The 16465-nt window shown below is 54.4% G+C and overlaps 1 protein-coding gene across 1 annotated transcript in view; it reads left to right on the top strand.

Annotated features, from left to right (window-relative positions):
• Nucleotides 1-16159, top strand: part of ST14 (suppression of tumorigenicity 14) — a 52195-nt gene extending 36036 nt beyond the window's left edge. The window contains exons 10-19 of the mRNA XM_010356462.2: nucleotides 1595-1704; nucleotides 1818-1948; nucleotides 3073-3177; nucleotides 3543-3653; nucleotides 3753-3866; nucleotides 4192-4314; nucleotides 5251-5437; nucleotides 14228-14502; nucleotides 15243-15379; nucleotides 15463-16159. Of these exons, the coding sequence (XP_010354764.1) occupies nucleotides 1595-1704; nucleotides 1818-1948; nucleotides 3073-3177; nucleotides 3543-3653; nucleotides 3753-3866; nucleotides 4192-4314; nucleotides 5251-5437; nucleotides 14228-14502; nucleotides 15243-15379; nucleotides 15463-15624 (1455 nt within the window). The 3' untranslated portion in view covers nucleotides 15625-16159. The remainder of the gene's footprint in view (nucleotides 1-1594; nucleotides 1705-1817; nucleotides 1949-3072; nucleotides 3178-3542; nucleotides 3654-3752; nucleotides 3867-4191; nucleotides 4315-5250; nucleotides 5438-14227; nucleotides 14503-15242; nucleotides 15380-15462) is intronic.
• Nucleotides 16160-16465: the final 306 nt, after the last annotated feature.

The raw sequence follows: 16465 nt of genomic DNA, 5'->3' as shown, positions 1-16465 counted from the left end.
GGGTATGTGAACATGTGTGTGCGTGTGAGCATGTGTATGCACATATGTATGTCTCCCTGTGTGTATGTGTGCATACATGTGTGTGCATGTGTTTGCATATGTGTACATGTGTGTGCATGTGTGTGTGTGTGTGTGAGAGAGAGAGAGGTGGATGGCAAATGAGGAAGACAGAAGAAAGGGAAGAGGAGATCCTTTATTAACCCCAAAGAGGCAGCCAAATGTGGTGACTCACACCTGTAATCCCAGCACTTTGGGAGACCAAGGCGGGAGGATCACTTGAGGCTAGGAATTCAAGATGAGCCTGGGCAACATAGTGAGACCTCATCTTTAAAAAAAAAAATACAAAAATTAGCCAGGCATGGTGGTGCACGCCTGTGGTCCCAGCTACTCAGGAGGCCGAGATGGGCGGATCATTTAAAGCCAGGAGTTAAAGGCTACAGTGAGTATGACAGTGCCATTGCACTCCAGCCTGGGCAACAGTGAAGACCCTGTCTCAAAAACAGCAAAAACAAATAAACAAATCCCAAAGAGACCATGTGTCTGGGGGTCAGGTCTTCCCCCGCAGTGTTGGGCAGACCCAGACTCTTATCCTAGCTCCTTGTCAGGTGACAGAACGACCTGGGCAGGTGCTGAAGGTCCGTGGGCCTCAGCTTGCCCCCAGGTGAAGTGAGGGTGATAGTGCCTGGGTCTCAGAGGTGCCGTCAGGAGGAAATCAAAGAAGGTGTGTGAGAGAAGAGAGTCACCAGTCTGTGCCGCTCACGCCATCCCAGCCCGAGCTGCCTCCCTTTCCTTTCTTTAAAAATGTCAGGAGGGCCGGGTGCGGTGGCTCATGCCTGTAATCCCAGCACTTTGGGAGGCCAGGCAAGTGGATCACGAAGTCAGGAGTTCAAGACCAGCTTGGGCAACATGGTGAAAACCTGTCTCTACTAAAAATACAACAATTAGCCGGGTGTGGTGGCCCGTGCCTGTAATCCCAGCTGCTCGGGAGGCTGAGGCAGGAAAATCGCTTTAACCTGGGAGCCAGAGGTTGTGGTGAGCCGAGATCTTGCCACTGCACTCTAGCCTGGGCGACAGAGCGAGACTTCGTCTCAGAAAAAAAAAAAAAAAAAGAAGAAAAGAAAAGAGGCCAGGTGTAGTGGCTGGCGCCTGTAATCCCAGTACTTTGGGAAGCCAAGGCAGGCAGATCACCTGAGGTCAGGAGTTCGAGACCAGCCTGACCAACATGGCAAAACCCCATCTCTACTAAAAATACAAAAAAAATTATCTGGGCGTTGTGGCATGTGCCTGTAATCCCAGAGGCTCGGGAGGATGAGGCAGGAGAATCGCTTGAACCCGGGAGGTGGAGGTTGCAGTGCGCTGAGATGTTGCCACTGCACTCCAGCCTGGGCGACAGAGTGAGACTCCATCTCAAAAAAAGCAAAAACAAAACAAAAACGAAAACAAACAAAAAACGCTGGGAGAACTTTCCAGCCTGTCTTGGTGATGGAAGGCAAACCGTCTCTCCCTGGTCCATGCCGCCGCCTCCCTTTGATGTCCTCAGGTTCAGGGAGGAGGGAGGGAAGCCACAGATTCCCAGCAGCCTCTCTTCCCTCAGGTACCCAACAACCAGCACGTGAAGGTGCGCTTCAAATTCTTCTACCTACTGGAGCCTGGTGTGCCTACGGGCACCTGCCCCAAGGACTACGTGGAGATCAACGGGGAGAAGTGAGTCCCCGGGGGTATGGGGGCTACCTGGCCCATGCTGCAGGGGGAGGGGTCCCACCAGTCCCCCAGCTCCCAGCTGTCCCTCCTCATCTTGTGCCTCCCCTCCGCTCCAGGTACTGCGGAGAGAGGTCCCAGTTCGTCGTCACCAGCAACAGCAACAAGATCACAGTTCGCTTCCACTCAGATCAGTCCTACACCGACACCGGGTTCTTAGCTGAATACCTCTCCTACGACTCCAGTGACCGTGAGTGAACGCTGTTGGGAAGAGGGCAGCCTGCCCCGCATGTTCTGTCTACCCTGCATCTCGTTAGCATCATGCTTTGCTGATTCTAAGATGCTGGAGAATGTAAGAGCATCTCACCCTTCCCGTACCTTCGCGAGGAAAACACGCTACCTTTGATGCATTAATTAAAGCAGGCTGGCTGTGAGCGCTGGTGCACACTGTGCCCTTTCCTTCTGGGTCACAGTCCCAGCATGAGGTACCTGCGGCTGGAGACGCCCCTCATCTGAGCTCCCCTGCCATCTGTCCCTCAGGCCCACCTTCACGGTGACTTGGATCATCTTGCCTCTGTGGCCTGTTGGCACCGTTAGGTTCATAGGGTAATTGTGAGACGCATTAGGAAGTACCATTGGCTCTGTGAGCAGCGGTTCCTCCACATACACAATGTGTTTTTATTTCAACCCTGCAACATAGAATAACCTTGGGAAGACATTTAACTATGCTTAGGAATCCAAATTTGAGGTAAAATTCAAGGGCCTTGTTCATCGCCAAAAGTACACTCAGATAAACCGACACCTTTGATTTAAACACTTACCTGTGACTGAATTTTACCTGTGCCGAGGTGGTGACAATGGCCTCCTTACAACGTTGTCATCTGCAAAGTGGTCAGATGCCTCCTGATTTCAGAAACATTGAAATATGGAAAATGTTTAGAGTGAAGGAAGCGCGATGCCGCACTGCATTTGGACAGGACATATCGCATGCATCGGGGACCTGCTGAGCCTCACAGGCGGGGCCTGGCCCTCGGGGTCCCCAGGCGGCCCAGCACACAGGGCAGGGCAGGGCCTGCGACCAGCCGGCCTCTCTGCAGGGCACCCGGGGCTTCCTGAGCTTCGATCCTCAGTGGTGGGGAGGGACCCTGCCAGCCCAGGTTGGGGTCTGTGGCCAGCCCCCTTCCCACACTAGCTGCAGGTGCAGGAACCCCTTTGTCACACCTTGGTGGGCCTAGGCAACCCCTGCCCTGGGCCACAGCACCCACCCTGCTCCTCTGTGTTTGTGGCTGGGAGGTTGGCCCGAGGGAGGGAGCCGGGAGCCAGTGGAGGGAGGTGGGTGGGTGCTGGGGGCCTCAGGCCTGCATGTGCCCACAGCGTGCCCGGGGCAGTTCACGTGCCGCACGGGGCGGTGTATCCGGAAGGAGATGCGCTGTGATGGCTGGGCCGACTGCACCGACTACAGCGATGAGCTCAACTGCAGTGAGTCAGGCTGGGAGCCCTGGTCTCCCCACCCTCCTTCCCCACCCTGCCTGCGTCCCATGGCCCTGCTGGCTGACTGCCGAGGCAGAAAGGCTGGAGGTGGTGGGAGTTTTTGCTCTTGGCCCTGTGTAGAGACCTCTGGCCTCCCTCCCCACCCTGCCATATGGAGATCTTGGCCTCTGTGGGGCAGGTGGTGGGGTGTCTCGGAAGTGCTGAGGTCAGCTTGGCAGCTGGTGGAGCAGGGCCACTTGGGTCTCTCCGCAGATCGGAAAGCGGTCCCCAGGTAGCTCTGATCGCCTGGGCATCCTGGGGAAGCAGTGGGTGATGAGGGCCTCACGGCCGACCCTCCCCTTACCCCGCTCCAGGTTGCGACGCCACCCACCAGTTCACATGCAAGAACAAGTTCTGCAAGCCCCTCTTCTGGGTCTGCGACAGTGTGAACGACTGCGGAGACAACAGCGACGAACAGGGGTGCAGTGAGTGCCGGGGCGGGGCGGGCAGGTGGGCGGGGCGGCTCAGGGTGGGCGGGGCAGCTCAGGGTGGCTCCTGGTGGCTGAGTCCCGGTGCCTCTCCAGGTTGTCCCGCCCAGACCTTCAGGTGTTCCAATGGAAAGTGCCTCCCCAAGAGCCAGCAGTGCGATGGGAAGGACGACTGTGGGGACGGGTCCGACGAGGCTTCCTGCACCAAAGGTGAGGCCCGCCCCGCCCACCTTCCTTCTGAGGGCCTCGCCCCTGGAGGAGGCTGCCCTGAGCACACCCACGCACAGGATGCCCCGAGTTTAATGAACACAGACCACCTGTGGGTGAAGTGTGATGAGAAAGGGCTCTGGTGCGGGGAGAATTTTCCGGAAGGTGGAGAACCTGTGGCAGGGCTGGGAGGCCAGTGGGCCTGGGTGGGGCAGGCCTGGGTGAGGGGTAAGGTGCAGGGGCCATGAGGCCCCGTTGGTGGTTTCTGGCTTCTGGTCAGATGCTGCAGAGGAATTGATCCCCTCCCTGTGTCCTCCTCCTTGAACAGTGAACGTCGTCACTTGTACCAAACACACCTACCGCTGCCTCAACGGGCTCTGCTTGAGCAAGGGCAACCCCGAGTGTGACGGGAAGAAGGACTGTAGCGACGGCTCAGATGAGAAGGACTGCGGTGAGCAAGGCATCTGAGTACGGTTGTGCAGGTCGTTCACTGTGCGAGGTGCCCACCAGAGGGCGCACCTGGAGGGCATCTGAGTACGGTTGTGCAGGTCGTTCACTGTGCGAGGTGCCCACCAGAGGGCGCACCTGGAGGCGCAATCCCACCAGCACCTCACTTAGCAGCTCTGTGCTTGCGTCTCCTGGAGGAAAGGATGGCCTTGCCAGTTGTCAGGAAGGCACCACCCCACGGGCTGGCTCTGGTCTTGGAGAAGGGCCTGTACAGCCAGCATCTCAGGGCTTCTGTAGCATGGCGAGGTCGTGGCTGCAGTGCGTTGCTGGCCCCTGCTGTGTAGACACAGCTGTAGGGGAGTAGCCTGGAGAAGAGCAGCCCAGCTCACCCAAGCCCAAGGCAGGGCCTCGCCCTTGCCCGCCCATGCTTTAATGTGCAGTCTCCATGTTTCAGAAGCATTGGCTGGCCACAGGTCAGATTTGAGCACAGCTGCAGCTATTCTGTGACCTCACATCAGTGGTCCATTCGTCCCTCTGAGAGCTGTGTCCCTCAGCATTCAAAGATGCTTCTCCCTGCTCCACGCCGCCCCCTCTCCTGTGACGCCCCAGATAACGTCAAATCAGGCAGATGACACCCAAATCAAAGTGAAGCCAAGCAGCCGGCCTCCAGAGGCCCTCGCTGCATTTGTGAGGGAGGGGGAGGTGGGAAGACGCGGGTTTGAATTTGGGAGCGGGGAGAAGGAGGGGCATGGTGGAAGGGAGTCTGTGAAGCTCAAAGATAGTTTTGGGGGTCCCTCATGCCCTGGCCACTCCAGCAGTGCTGTGCATGCCAAAAGCTGGCTTCCCCACACAGGGTCTCCTGGCACCCACGCATATCCCCTTGGGGTTCGATGTCCCCACCTTGACTTGCTGTCCTCTGGTTCCCTGCCCCCCTCTGCAGACTGTGGGCTGCGGTCATTCACCAGACAGGCTCGTGTTGTTGGGGGCACAGATGCGGATGAGGGCGAGTGGCCCTGGCAGGTGAGCCTGCATGCGCTGGGCCAGGGCCACGTCTGCGGTGCTTCCCTCATCTCTCCCACCTGGCTGGTCTCCGCCGCGCACTGCTACATCGATGACAGAGGATTCAGGTGGGTCTCTGGGTGGGCAGCAGGGAGCCTCCTTACTGGCCGCTTGCATCTGGGAGTCATGCCAGGGTGGGTTGGCACCAAGGAAGGGCATTGGAGGGGTGGGCACATGTGTTAGTCCATTCTTGAGCTGCTCTAAAGAAATACCTGAGACTGGGTCATTTATAAAGAAAAGAGGTTTATTTGGCTCATGGTTCTGCAGGCCATATAGGAAGCGTGGTGCCAGCCTCTGCTTCTGGTAGGGGTCACAGGGAGCTTCCATCCGTGGCAGAAGGTGAAGGGGGAGCAGGCACGTCACATGGCGAGAGCGGGAGCAAGAGAGAGCAGGAGGAGGTCCCAGACTCTTAAGCAGCCAGCCTCGTGTGAACTCAGAACTCACCCATCACCATCAGGAGGGCACCAAAACATTCAGGAGGGATCCGTGACCAAAACACCTCCCACTATGCCCACCTCCAACACTGGGGATCCCATTTCAACATGAGATTTGGAGGGGACAAGCGTCCAAACCAAATGAGCAGATATCCCAGGACGGGCTTAATAACAGTAACAATAAAAACTCACTGTATTCGGTGCCCACTGGCAGCCAAGTGCTGTCTCTGTGCCTCTCCTAAGACCCCCAGCAAGTTAGGCAGGTCGATTGTATTCTCATTGTACAGAAAGTAAGGTTCAGAGAAGTAGAGATGTTTGCTCGAGGTGGCACAGCTGTTAAGTGGCAGAGCCAGACTTGAGCACAGGTGTGGTCTCCGGTGAGTCTGCACTGCACGACTCCTTGGATTGGCCAACATGACTTTGGATTCATGCTCCAGCTCTGGCTTGCCAGTGACCCTGGGCGGGTTATTCAAACTTCCTAGGCCTTGGGATCTTCACTGATGATGGTGACAGTGTCAGTTCCCACCCTTAGAGTTGTGAGAATTAAGTACGATGCTGTACCTGAGTCACTTTGCGCTGTGCCTGGCACATAGTAGGTGCTCAGCATGTCATGGCCTCAGACACACACGCAGATGAGAGGCCTGGAAGGGTCACGTGGGCATCCCAGGCTGCGCTATTTGTGTCTTAGCTCCCGGCCTCTCTGGGCGTCTGGCCATTGGCTGAAGGAAGGAGTTTTAGGGCCTGGCTTGCTCTGAAGAGGCAGGCGCAGGGGCGTGGGCCTTCCAGGAGAGTCCACCCTCGGGAGAAGCGGATGCGCTTTCTGCTGGCTGCATGATTTTCCATGGTAGACAGCCCCAGGAGCAGGTGGCCCAAACCCTCCGCTGCCCTTTGCAGGGAGGAGAGATGGGCCCACAGCAGGAGGGAGGCCTGCAGCACAGATGGAGTGCACTCAGACACGTGCACAGGACTTGGGTGATGGAGACAGACAGCAAGAGCCTGTGGGGAGTGGACCCAGCTCCATGGTCCCCAGCTTTGCTGGGTGCTTGACATGTGGCTTTGTCCAGCCTGAGACAATCCCTTGTCTCATTTTGTCACACCCAACTTCACCCAGAGCAGGGATGATTTTTTTTTTTTTTTGGAGTAATGTGAGCTTAAGAATTTTGTGTGTGTGTCTGTGTGTGTGTGTGAGTCAGAGTCTCACTGTGTCACCCAGGCTGAAGTTCAGTGGTGCAAATCATAGCTCACTGCAGTCTCAAACCCCTGGGCTTGAGCAATCCTCCTGCCTCAGCCTCCCAAGTAGCTGGGACTACAGGCATATGCCACCATGCCCAGCTAGTTTAAAATTTTTGTAGAGACAGAGCCTTGCTAAATGCTAAGCCTGGCCTCTAGCTCCTAGGCTGAAGTGATCCTCCCATGTTGGCCTCCCAAAGTGCTGGCATTACAGATGTGAGCCACTGTGCCTGGGTCAACCACTGCTCTTTGAGGTTGGCTTCTGTGCCTCTTTGACATGCCCTATTCTTTCCTTTTTTGAGCCACGTCCTTGCTTTCTGGCACTACGAGGTACAATAGGCTCATCTTGTGTTTCCCCAGCCCAGCCCTAGGACCAGCCATTTCTCCAAGGAGGCCTTTACTGGGGATGGTATTTAGAGACCAAGGTCCAGCTGCTTAGTGTGTTCATTGTCACCATGGTGTCATGTCCCGGCCCCGTCAGCAGGTGGAGCTAGGAAATGGCTGGGTGCATACTAAGAACACCACTGTTGTCCTGCACTGCTTCCTCCTTTCCTTTGCTTCATTGCTTCCTTTCTCATTTCCTTCTCCTTCATCCTGTGTTGATCAGCAGTCATGCTTCTGCCAATGTGTAGTGCAATTAATATTCAACACCCATGGTTATTATTGACACTAGAGAGACCAACATGAATAGGACTTGGTCCCTGCAGATTGTGCGCCACAGACTTGTGAGGGTAGGAACAAGACATGACACACACGTGCAGTAAGTGCTGTGCCAGGGCTGTGTCCAGGCTCCCTTGGGCCCAGCATGTGGAGTTTAGAATTTTAAACCCATATGCCTGAGGGACTGGGGATGGCGACTGTTGGGAACACTCAACATAGGTGTCTGAACTGAGGGTTGAACGTGAGGGTGTTTGTCAGCTGGACCAGGTGGCTCAGACCTTCCAGACAAAGGGAGTGTCGTATGCAGAGGCATGGAGGTGTGAGGTGTACAGGGGCCTGGTGTCACGGGACCCTGAGCACATGGCTAAGTCATCACGCATTCATCAGGCACTGCCGGGAGGCGGCATCACGTTGCAGTTAAATGCACAGGCTGCCTAGGTTCCAACTGTGGTCTACAACATATTAGCTATATGATCTTTGGCAAGTTGCTCTCTCTGTGCCTTCCTCATCTTAAAAAGGGTGACCCTACCTTGCAGGGCTGTTTCAGGGATAAAACAACTTACTGTGTCAACATCGAGAACAGTGTTTGGGACATCAGAAGTTCTATCTGAGCACTTGCGATTCCCAACTGCACTCCAGCCCCTGGGGTCACCATGGGGGATATCAGTGGCTGCATCTTCACAACCAGCCTCTCAGCTGCTGGTAGACGTGCATGCCTTAAACATTAGAGGCTGAGTCTGCTGATATAATCAAATACTGTCAGACTTACCAATTGGCTGAGTTTGCAGAGAGGGGCTTCATGAAAGCGGGGTCTTGAGCTGAGGTCGCCGGGTGAACAGGGAGGGCTTGGAGGAGGGAGGTGGAAACCTGCAGGCACAGGGCAAAGAGCTGGATGGGGGTGTCCATGCTGGGTATTGGGATCATGAGGAATTGAGCCAGAGGGACGAGGATGGCTCTCCCCTCTTCCCCATCCCATGATAACCTTTCAGCTACATCCTTGCCTCCTGGGCATTCCTGAAACATTTCTACTCTCTTCTGCTTGCACTGCCACCACCTTGCTCGTCCTAGCTCACTGTCGCCCGGGCAGCTGCAGCACCTCTCCCCATCCACTTCCTTCCCTCTCAGGACTCTGTCTGCACCACTCGAGCCCAGCGTGATCTTCCCAAAATCTGGTCACCCCAGTCTGTTGCTCAACGCCCGCCATGGCTTGCAGTACAAAGCAGGAACTCCTTCATGACCGACACAGCCATGTTATCTGGCTCCTGCCTGTCCGGCCAGCCTCAGTCTCCAGTGCAGTCCTCACGCCTTCCCCATGCTCAGTGTGAGGGCTTCCTGAACATGCTTTGCTCCCTTTTTTTTTTTTTTTTGAGAGCGAATTTCACTTTTGTTGCCCAAGCTGGAGTGCAATGGTGCGATCTCCTCTCACTGCAACCTCTGCCTCCCGGGTTCAAGCGATTCTCCTGCCTCACCCTCCTGAGTAGCTGGGATTACAGGCATGCACCACCATGCTCGGCTAATTTTTTGTACTTTTAGTAGAAATGGGATTTCACCATGTTAGCCAAGCTAGTCTTGAAATCCTGACCGCAGGTGATCCGCCTGCCTTGGCCTCCCAAAGTGCTGGGATTACAGGTGTGAGCCACTGTGCCCGGCTACCTTTGTTCTCTTTAAACTTGTGGCATTCTCCACCGCTTCAGGCCATAGCTGGCCAGGCCTATGTGTTGTTGAGGCTTGGTTCATAACTTCATTTCCGGACTCCCAGCCCATCCTCTTCTACAGCTTTCTACCCAGTCCTCTGTGGAACCCTTCGTGTCATGTTGTAATTGGTGGTTTTCATATCTCTCCCTGTGTACACGGTGAACCTGAAGACTGGGTCATAGATTGCATCACAGATGCCCAGGGATTGTTGAGTGAATGAGTTGATGCAGGGGTGAGTATGTGGCTGGATGTGAGCAGGCTGGGAAACCATCAGAAAGGTCAGGTCAATTAACGATGAACGCAGAAGGCCTGGGTGGGTCCCAAGGCCTCACCTGGCAGCTCTTGGGAATCCTTTTAGGCTGTGGAATGGGACAAAAAGGATCTCACAAAAGCAGCTTTTGGGAAGTCATTTTCTGGTGGCAACAGATTATAGTGAAGCGAGATCGGGCCTAGCCCAGGTTGGAAAACTGAGCTTCGGCCTAGGCCTGCAATTCTGTAGGGAGCTGGCTGTAAAAAAGGCCACAACAGGGCCAGGCACAGTGGCTCACGCCTATAATCCCACCACTTTGGGAAGCCAAGGCGGGCGGATCACCTGAGGTCAGGAGTTCGAAACTAGCCTGACCAACATGGTGAAACCCCATTTCTACTCAAAATACAAAAATTAGCCAGGCATGGTGGCAGGTGCCTATAGTCCCAGCTACTTGGGGGTGGCTGAGGCGGGAGAATCACCTGAGCCTGGGAGGTGGAGGTTGCAGTGCGCCAAGATCGTGCCACTACACTCCAGCCTGGGCAACAGAGTAAGACTCCATCTCAAAAAAAAAAAGAAAGGAAGGCCAGAAGGGGATGGACGCCGGGGCAGCGAGAGTGGACCAGGGCTCAGGCAGGCATGGGGAGAGATGTGGAGGCAGAGGCTTGGTTTAGTGCTCCAGGGTCGGGGAGGTGCCCTGGCTGGGTGGTTCAGTAACCTTTTGACTTTCCTGAGAGGTGAGGGAAAATGAAGCAGGTCTTCACGCCTTTCTCTTGTCACACCCATTTTCTATTTTAGATATGTATTTTTCCAATGTTTTATTTTGAAGTTTTTCAAACCTACAAAAATGTTGTAAACACAATGAATGAAAAAAAGGACTAGTACAGTGAACACTTTTTTTTTTTTTTGAGACAGAGTCTTGCTCTGTCCCCAGGCTGGAGTGCAGTGGCGTGATCTCAGCTCACTGCAACCTCCACCTCCTGGGTTCAAGCAATGTTCCTGCCTCAGTCTCCGGAGTAGCTGGGACTACAGGTGTGTGCCACCACACCTGGCTAATTTTTTGTATTTTTAGTGGAGACAGGGTTTCACCGTGCTGGCCAGGCTGGTCTCGAACTTCTGACCTCATGATTCCCCTGCCTCGGCCTCCCAAAGTGCTGGGATTACAGGTGTGAGCCACCGCGCCTGGCCATACAGGCAACACTCTTATACCTTTGATCTACATTCAGTGATGGAGTTAATCACGTTTGCTTTCTCTCTGTTTGCACCCGCGGATCTACATTCAGTGATGGAGTTAATCACGTTTGCTTTCTCTCTGTTTGCACTCGCGTGTATTTTTCCGAACCATTTCCCAGCTGGGGGCAGCCATCCTGAGGCTTCCCACCAGGTGCCTCGGCCAGTGTCTCCAAGAACGAGGACGCTGTCCCACTGAAAAATGGCGGCATTGCTTTGTGCTGCGAGCTGATGTACGCATCATAAATGTCCTCCAATCATGCCCATCGTGGTCGTCTTTAGAGGTTTTTTTTTCTTTTTTGAGACACACTCTTTCGCCCAGTCTGGAGTGCAGTGGCGCAATCCAAGCTCACTGCAGCCTCCACCTCCCAGGTTCAGGTGATTCTCCTGCCTCAGCCTCCTGAGTAGCTGGGATTACAGGCACCTGCCACCATGCCCGGCTAATTTTTGTATTTTTAGTAGAGATGGGGTTTCACCATGTTGACCAGGCTGGTCTCGAACTCCTGACCTTGTGCTCCTCTCGCTTGGAGCTCCCAAAGTGCTGGGATTACAGGCATGAGCCACTGTGCCCGGCCTTCTTCGGAGCTTTTAAAAAAAAGTTCTAGGATGCAGTCAAGGGTCATGCCTTGTATTTAGTCATTAGGTTTCTTTAATCTCATTTTAATCAAGAACAGTTTCTCTATGCCTTTTATTTTTTGTTTTTTTTATGGCATTGACATTTTTGAAAAGTCTGGGCCAGTTATCTTACAGGATGCCTCTCAATTTGGGTTTTCCTGACTGTGTTTTCATGGCTGGGTTAGGAAGCAGTGCATGGGTGGTGCTGTACGCTTCTCAGGGAGAGCATGATCCCCCGTGACAGCGGCTGGTTGGGAGAGGAGCCTGAGCACCTGGCTCGGGGAGCTCAGCAGATTTTGCCATCATAAAGGGGCTTCCACCTTGGTTGTGAATACACCATCGCAGGTGATCAGCGTGAGTGTCTCGTTCTCCAGCCATATTTTACCCGGCGTCTCAGTGTCCATTGGTGATTCTCACATTTGTTGATTATTACTGTGGCAGGTGAGAATGTGGTTCTTATGTACTGTTTTGGTTCAGATGAGCTGGGGGGCAAGAGGGAGAAGAGGTGAGGACGGAGACGGAAGGAAATGTGACGGAAGTAAGGGAAGGGTGGAAGGCGAAGACAGAAAGAAAAGAAAAACGACAAGAAGAAGCGAAGGACAGAAAGAAAGTCCTTGACAGAAACAAAGCACGAAACAGACCAAGACAAACAGGCGAAAGAATGACAAAAGTCAGGAACAAGGAATCTTCTCTTTACAGGAAAGATATTCTTTACATGGTCTTCCTTCCTTCTTACGTTCCATCCTTCTTCCGGTTTCCCTTTCTTTCTCTCTTTCTTTCCTTCTTCATTCCGTCCTTCCTTCCTTCCTTCCTTCCTCCTTCCCTCCTTCCTTCCTTCCTTCCTTCCTTCCTTCCTTCCTTCCTTCCTTCCTCCTCCTCCCTCCCTCCCTCCCTCCCTCCCTCCCTCCCTCCCTCCCTCCGTTGCCCAGGCTGGAGTTCAGTGGTGCTGTCTCGGCTCACTGCAACCTCCGCCTCCTAGGTTCAAACGATTCTCCTGCCTCAGCCTCCCGAGTAGCTGGGGATTACAGGTGGCCACCACCACACCCGGCTAATTTTTGTGTTTTTAGTAGAGGTGGGGTTTCACCATGCTGGCCAGGCTGGTCTCGAAATCCTGACCTCATGTAATCCACCCGCTTCGGCCTCCCAAAGTGCTTGGATTACAGGAGTAAGCCACCACGCCTGGCCAGGGGCTGCTTTTCTCTGCAAATAATAGCTTTCCTTTTCCCTTTATAAATTCTTTTGAAATTACTTTTTAGACTCAGGGTGGACCGATGGATTATCCCACCCTTTTTTTTTATTCCGCCTGTGTAGTAGTGTCACCCTGTCACCATTTATTTCAGGATTCTTATTGTCCTCATTTTAACCAGCTTTGCCAGACGGGCCACACTGGTGTTTGAGTGCTTGATTGCTTTCTGCAGAAACAAAATGTTCCAGGTTTGCTTTATGCTTTCCATTAAGACCCAGATCTGAAATCAGCCATTTTTCCAAGGAGCCCTGGTTCCTTTTAATAGAGAAGGATATTTAGACACTAAGTTCTGGGTGCTGCTAGAGATAGCACTGGTTTTAGACCAGTTTTTAAGAATTGTGAGCCAGCGGGCATGGTGGCTTATGCCTGTAATTCTAGCACTTTGGGAGGCTGAGGCAGGCTGGTCGTTTGAGGTCAGGAGTACGAGACCAGCTTGGCTAACATGGCGAAACCCTGTTTCCATTAAAAATACAAAAATTAGCCAGGCGTGGCTGCGTATGCCCATAGTCCCAGCTACTCGGGAGGCTGAGGCCAGAAAATCACTTGAACCTGGGAGGTGCAGGTTATAGTGAACTGAGATCATGCCTCTGCACTCCAGCCTGAGTGACAGAGTGAGACTCCGTCTCACAAAATAATAATAAAATAAAATAAAAATCATAAGCCTTTCCTGATACCTCTGATCCCATTCCACATCTGTGCCTCCCTTTCCCCACACTAGGGTGGGCACCTGCTCTGCAGTGCACATGGAACAGCTTCAGAATCGCTAAACCTATTCCATAGCCAACAAGAAACTTAGTAGATACAACACAACATATTTTTCAATTCATTTTGGTCTTAGGTTATATACCACTGCATTAAAAATTTATTTGGGCCGGGCATGGTGGCTCACACCTGTAATCCCAGCACTTTGGGAGGCCAAGGGGGGGCGCAGATCACGAGGTCAGGAGTTCAAGACCAGCCTGACCAACATGGTGAAACCCTGTCTCTACTAAAAATACAAAAATTAGCCAGACGTGGTGGTGTGCACCTGTAATCCCAGGTACTCAGGAGGCTGAGGCGGGAGAATGACTTGAATCTGGGAGGCGGAGGTTGCAGTGAGCTGAGACTGCGCCACTGCACTCCAGCCTGGGCGACCAAGCAAGACTGTCTCAACAACAACAACAACAACAACAAGAAAAAGAAAAATCATTTGGGTTGATTTTTCTGTTATTCCTCCTGTGAAAGATCAGGTTCATAAGATACCTAATTTTTGGTCATCAGATTAAAAATGTATTAAAGGAGGGGGGTAAAGAGTTTAAGGGGGGTTTCTTACTGCAGCGGGAGGCACTTAGTAGTTTCCAGCTTAGGGTCAAGACCAAGTAAGAGCTGGCACCGTCATCTTCTCTCAGCAGCTGCTGTGCCTCGTCCATGCGGAGTCCTCTGGGAACCCACGGGGCTGCGGGGCCCTGTGCACAGACCCGAGTGACTGCGCGGTCGGTCTCACAGCGGCTCTCCCTTCCAGGTACTCGGACCCCACGCAGTGGACGGCCTTCCTGGGCTTGCACGACCAGAGCCAGCGCAGTGCCCCTGAGGTGCAGGAGCGCCGGCTTAAGCGCATCATCTCCCACCCCTCCTTCAACGACTTCACCTTCGACTACGACATCGCGCTGCTGGAGCTGGAAAAACCGGTGGAGTACAGCTCCGTGGTGCGGCCCATCTGTCTGCCGGATGCCTCCCATGTCTTCCCTGCCGGCAAGGCCATCTGGGTCACAGGCTGGGGACACACCCAGTATGGAGGTGAGCTTCAGGCTGATGCAGGGCTCCACAGAGGGCCTGGGGCCTTCCTCCAAGGCTGTGTTTCCTCTGCGTGTCCAGCCGTGGGGTGAGGGGCTCCCTCTGCCTGGCAGAATGAGGCTGTCCAGGGCACAATGGAGGCCCTTAGTAAAAGGGGCATAGGATTTGCAGCCCGGGCTCAGGACTGAAGGCTGGCTTTGCCCCAACTACCTGAGTAACCTTGAGCGAGTTGCTTAAACTCTGACCCTGTTTCTTCATCTGCATAATGAAGATAGCAACACCTTAAGCCCAGTGGTGCTTAAGGCACGTGAGGGGGTGGGTATGAAGGGAAGCAGGCCATTAGTTGGCAAAGGCTAGATTGAAAAATCCACTCTATAGCATATACTGCACATTTGTAGACGTTGGAGAGGAAAGAAGACAAACAGGACGTACAGCTCGAATGCCCTCTCAGAACCCCGGGGGCGCCTGCGGCACCTTCCCTCTCCGCTGCTTGTTTCCTCACCCCTGCTTGCCACGGCGTCTGTTCCCTCTCAATTCGCCTGGCAGATCTCAGCATGCCCCTGCTTTCTCTAGGTGGCTGCTATTGCCAGAGCCCACTGAGTAGACGCGGATTACCCGTTTGTCAGCCCCGGGCATCTGGGCTGTTCCAGAGTTTTGGGAGTCAAATGACCCATGGGGAGCGCCTCGAATGACGCTGCCCCTGAAGCAGCCCGGCTCCCAGCCCTGTCCTGCCCTCTCCCCAGGCACCGGCTCGCTGATCCTGCAGAAGGGTGAGATCCGTGTCATCAACCAGACCACCTGCGAGAGCCTCCTGCCGCAGCAGATCACGCCACGCATGATGTGCGTGGGCTTCCTCAGCGGCGGCGTGGACTCCTGCCAGGTGCGCCCCGGGACAGGAGGGCGGCAGGTAGGCCCCGGGAGAGGCGGGACTGGGGACTCATGGCAGGGCTTGTCTCCGCCCAGGGTGACTCCGGGGGACCCCTGTCCAGCGTGGAGGCGGATGGGCGAATCTTCCAGGCCGGTGTGGTGAGCTGGGGAGACGGCTGCGCTCAGAGGAACAAGCCGGGCGTGTACACGAGGCTCCCTCTGTTTCGGGACTGGATCAAAGAGAAAACTGGGGTATAGGGGCAGGGGCCACCCAAATGTGTACGCCTGCGGGGTCACCCACCGTCCATCCCAGTGTGCACGCCTGTAGGCTGGAGACTGGACTACTGACTGCACCAGCGCCGCAGAACATAGACTGTGAACTGCATCTCCAGGGCTCCAAATCTGCCTAGAAAAACTCTCCACTTCCTCAGCCTCCGAAGTGGATGGAGCTGGGAGGTGGAAGGGGAGGACAGTGGTGGTTCTACTGACCCCACTGGGGGCAAAGGTTTGAAGATACAGCTTACCCCACCAGCCCCAAGCTGGGCCGAGGCCCGTTTCTGCACAGCTGGCTGTCTAAGGAGCAGCGGGAACAGAGCCTCGGGGCCTCCTCAATAAAGGTGGGGGCTGCCGGATCTGGGCTGTGGGGCCCTTGGGCGGTGCTCTTCAGGAAGCCCAGGCTTAGAGGACCCTGGAAAACAGACGGGTCTGAGATTGGAATTGTTTTACCAGCTCCCAGGGTGGACTTCAGTGTGTGTATTTGTGTAAATGAGTAAAACATTTTATTTCTTTTTAAGTTTCTTTTCCTACTGGAGTTGCGCCCTCCTTTCTTCTTCCTACTCGATTTGCAAGAAATTGGACGTACATTCCCCTCAGCACAGACCCCGGAGTCAGGCTGGGTGGGGACCACAGTACAGGTGCTTTCTCCAGGCCAGCAAGGGGCTAGTTTTGCTCTGACCTGTAGCTTCCAAGACCAGGGGCCTGGTGCCCTGGTAGGAGGGACACGCGAGTTGGTGAGGTGGGGAGACGAATGTGTGCAGATGGTGGAGAGGGGGTGCACTGGCGCCCAGGCCCTGGTCCAACCTAGGAGAGGGAGGAGCTT

Source organism: Rhinopithecus roxellana, chromosome 15, assembly GCF_007565055.1.
Source record: "Rhinopithecus roxellana isolate Shanxi Qingling chromosome 15, ASM756505v1, whole genome shotgun sequence".
In the NCBI taxonomy this organism is placed as follows: Eukaryota; Metazoa; Chordata; class Mammalia; order Primates; family Cercopithecidae; genus Rhinopithecus; species Rhinopithecus roxellana.
Note: the sequence above shows the minus strand (reverse complement) of the source record. Positions and strands in the feature narration are given on the sequence as shown.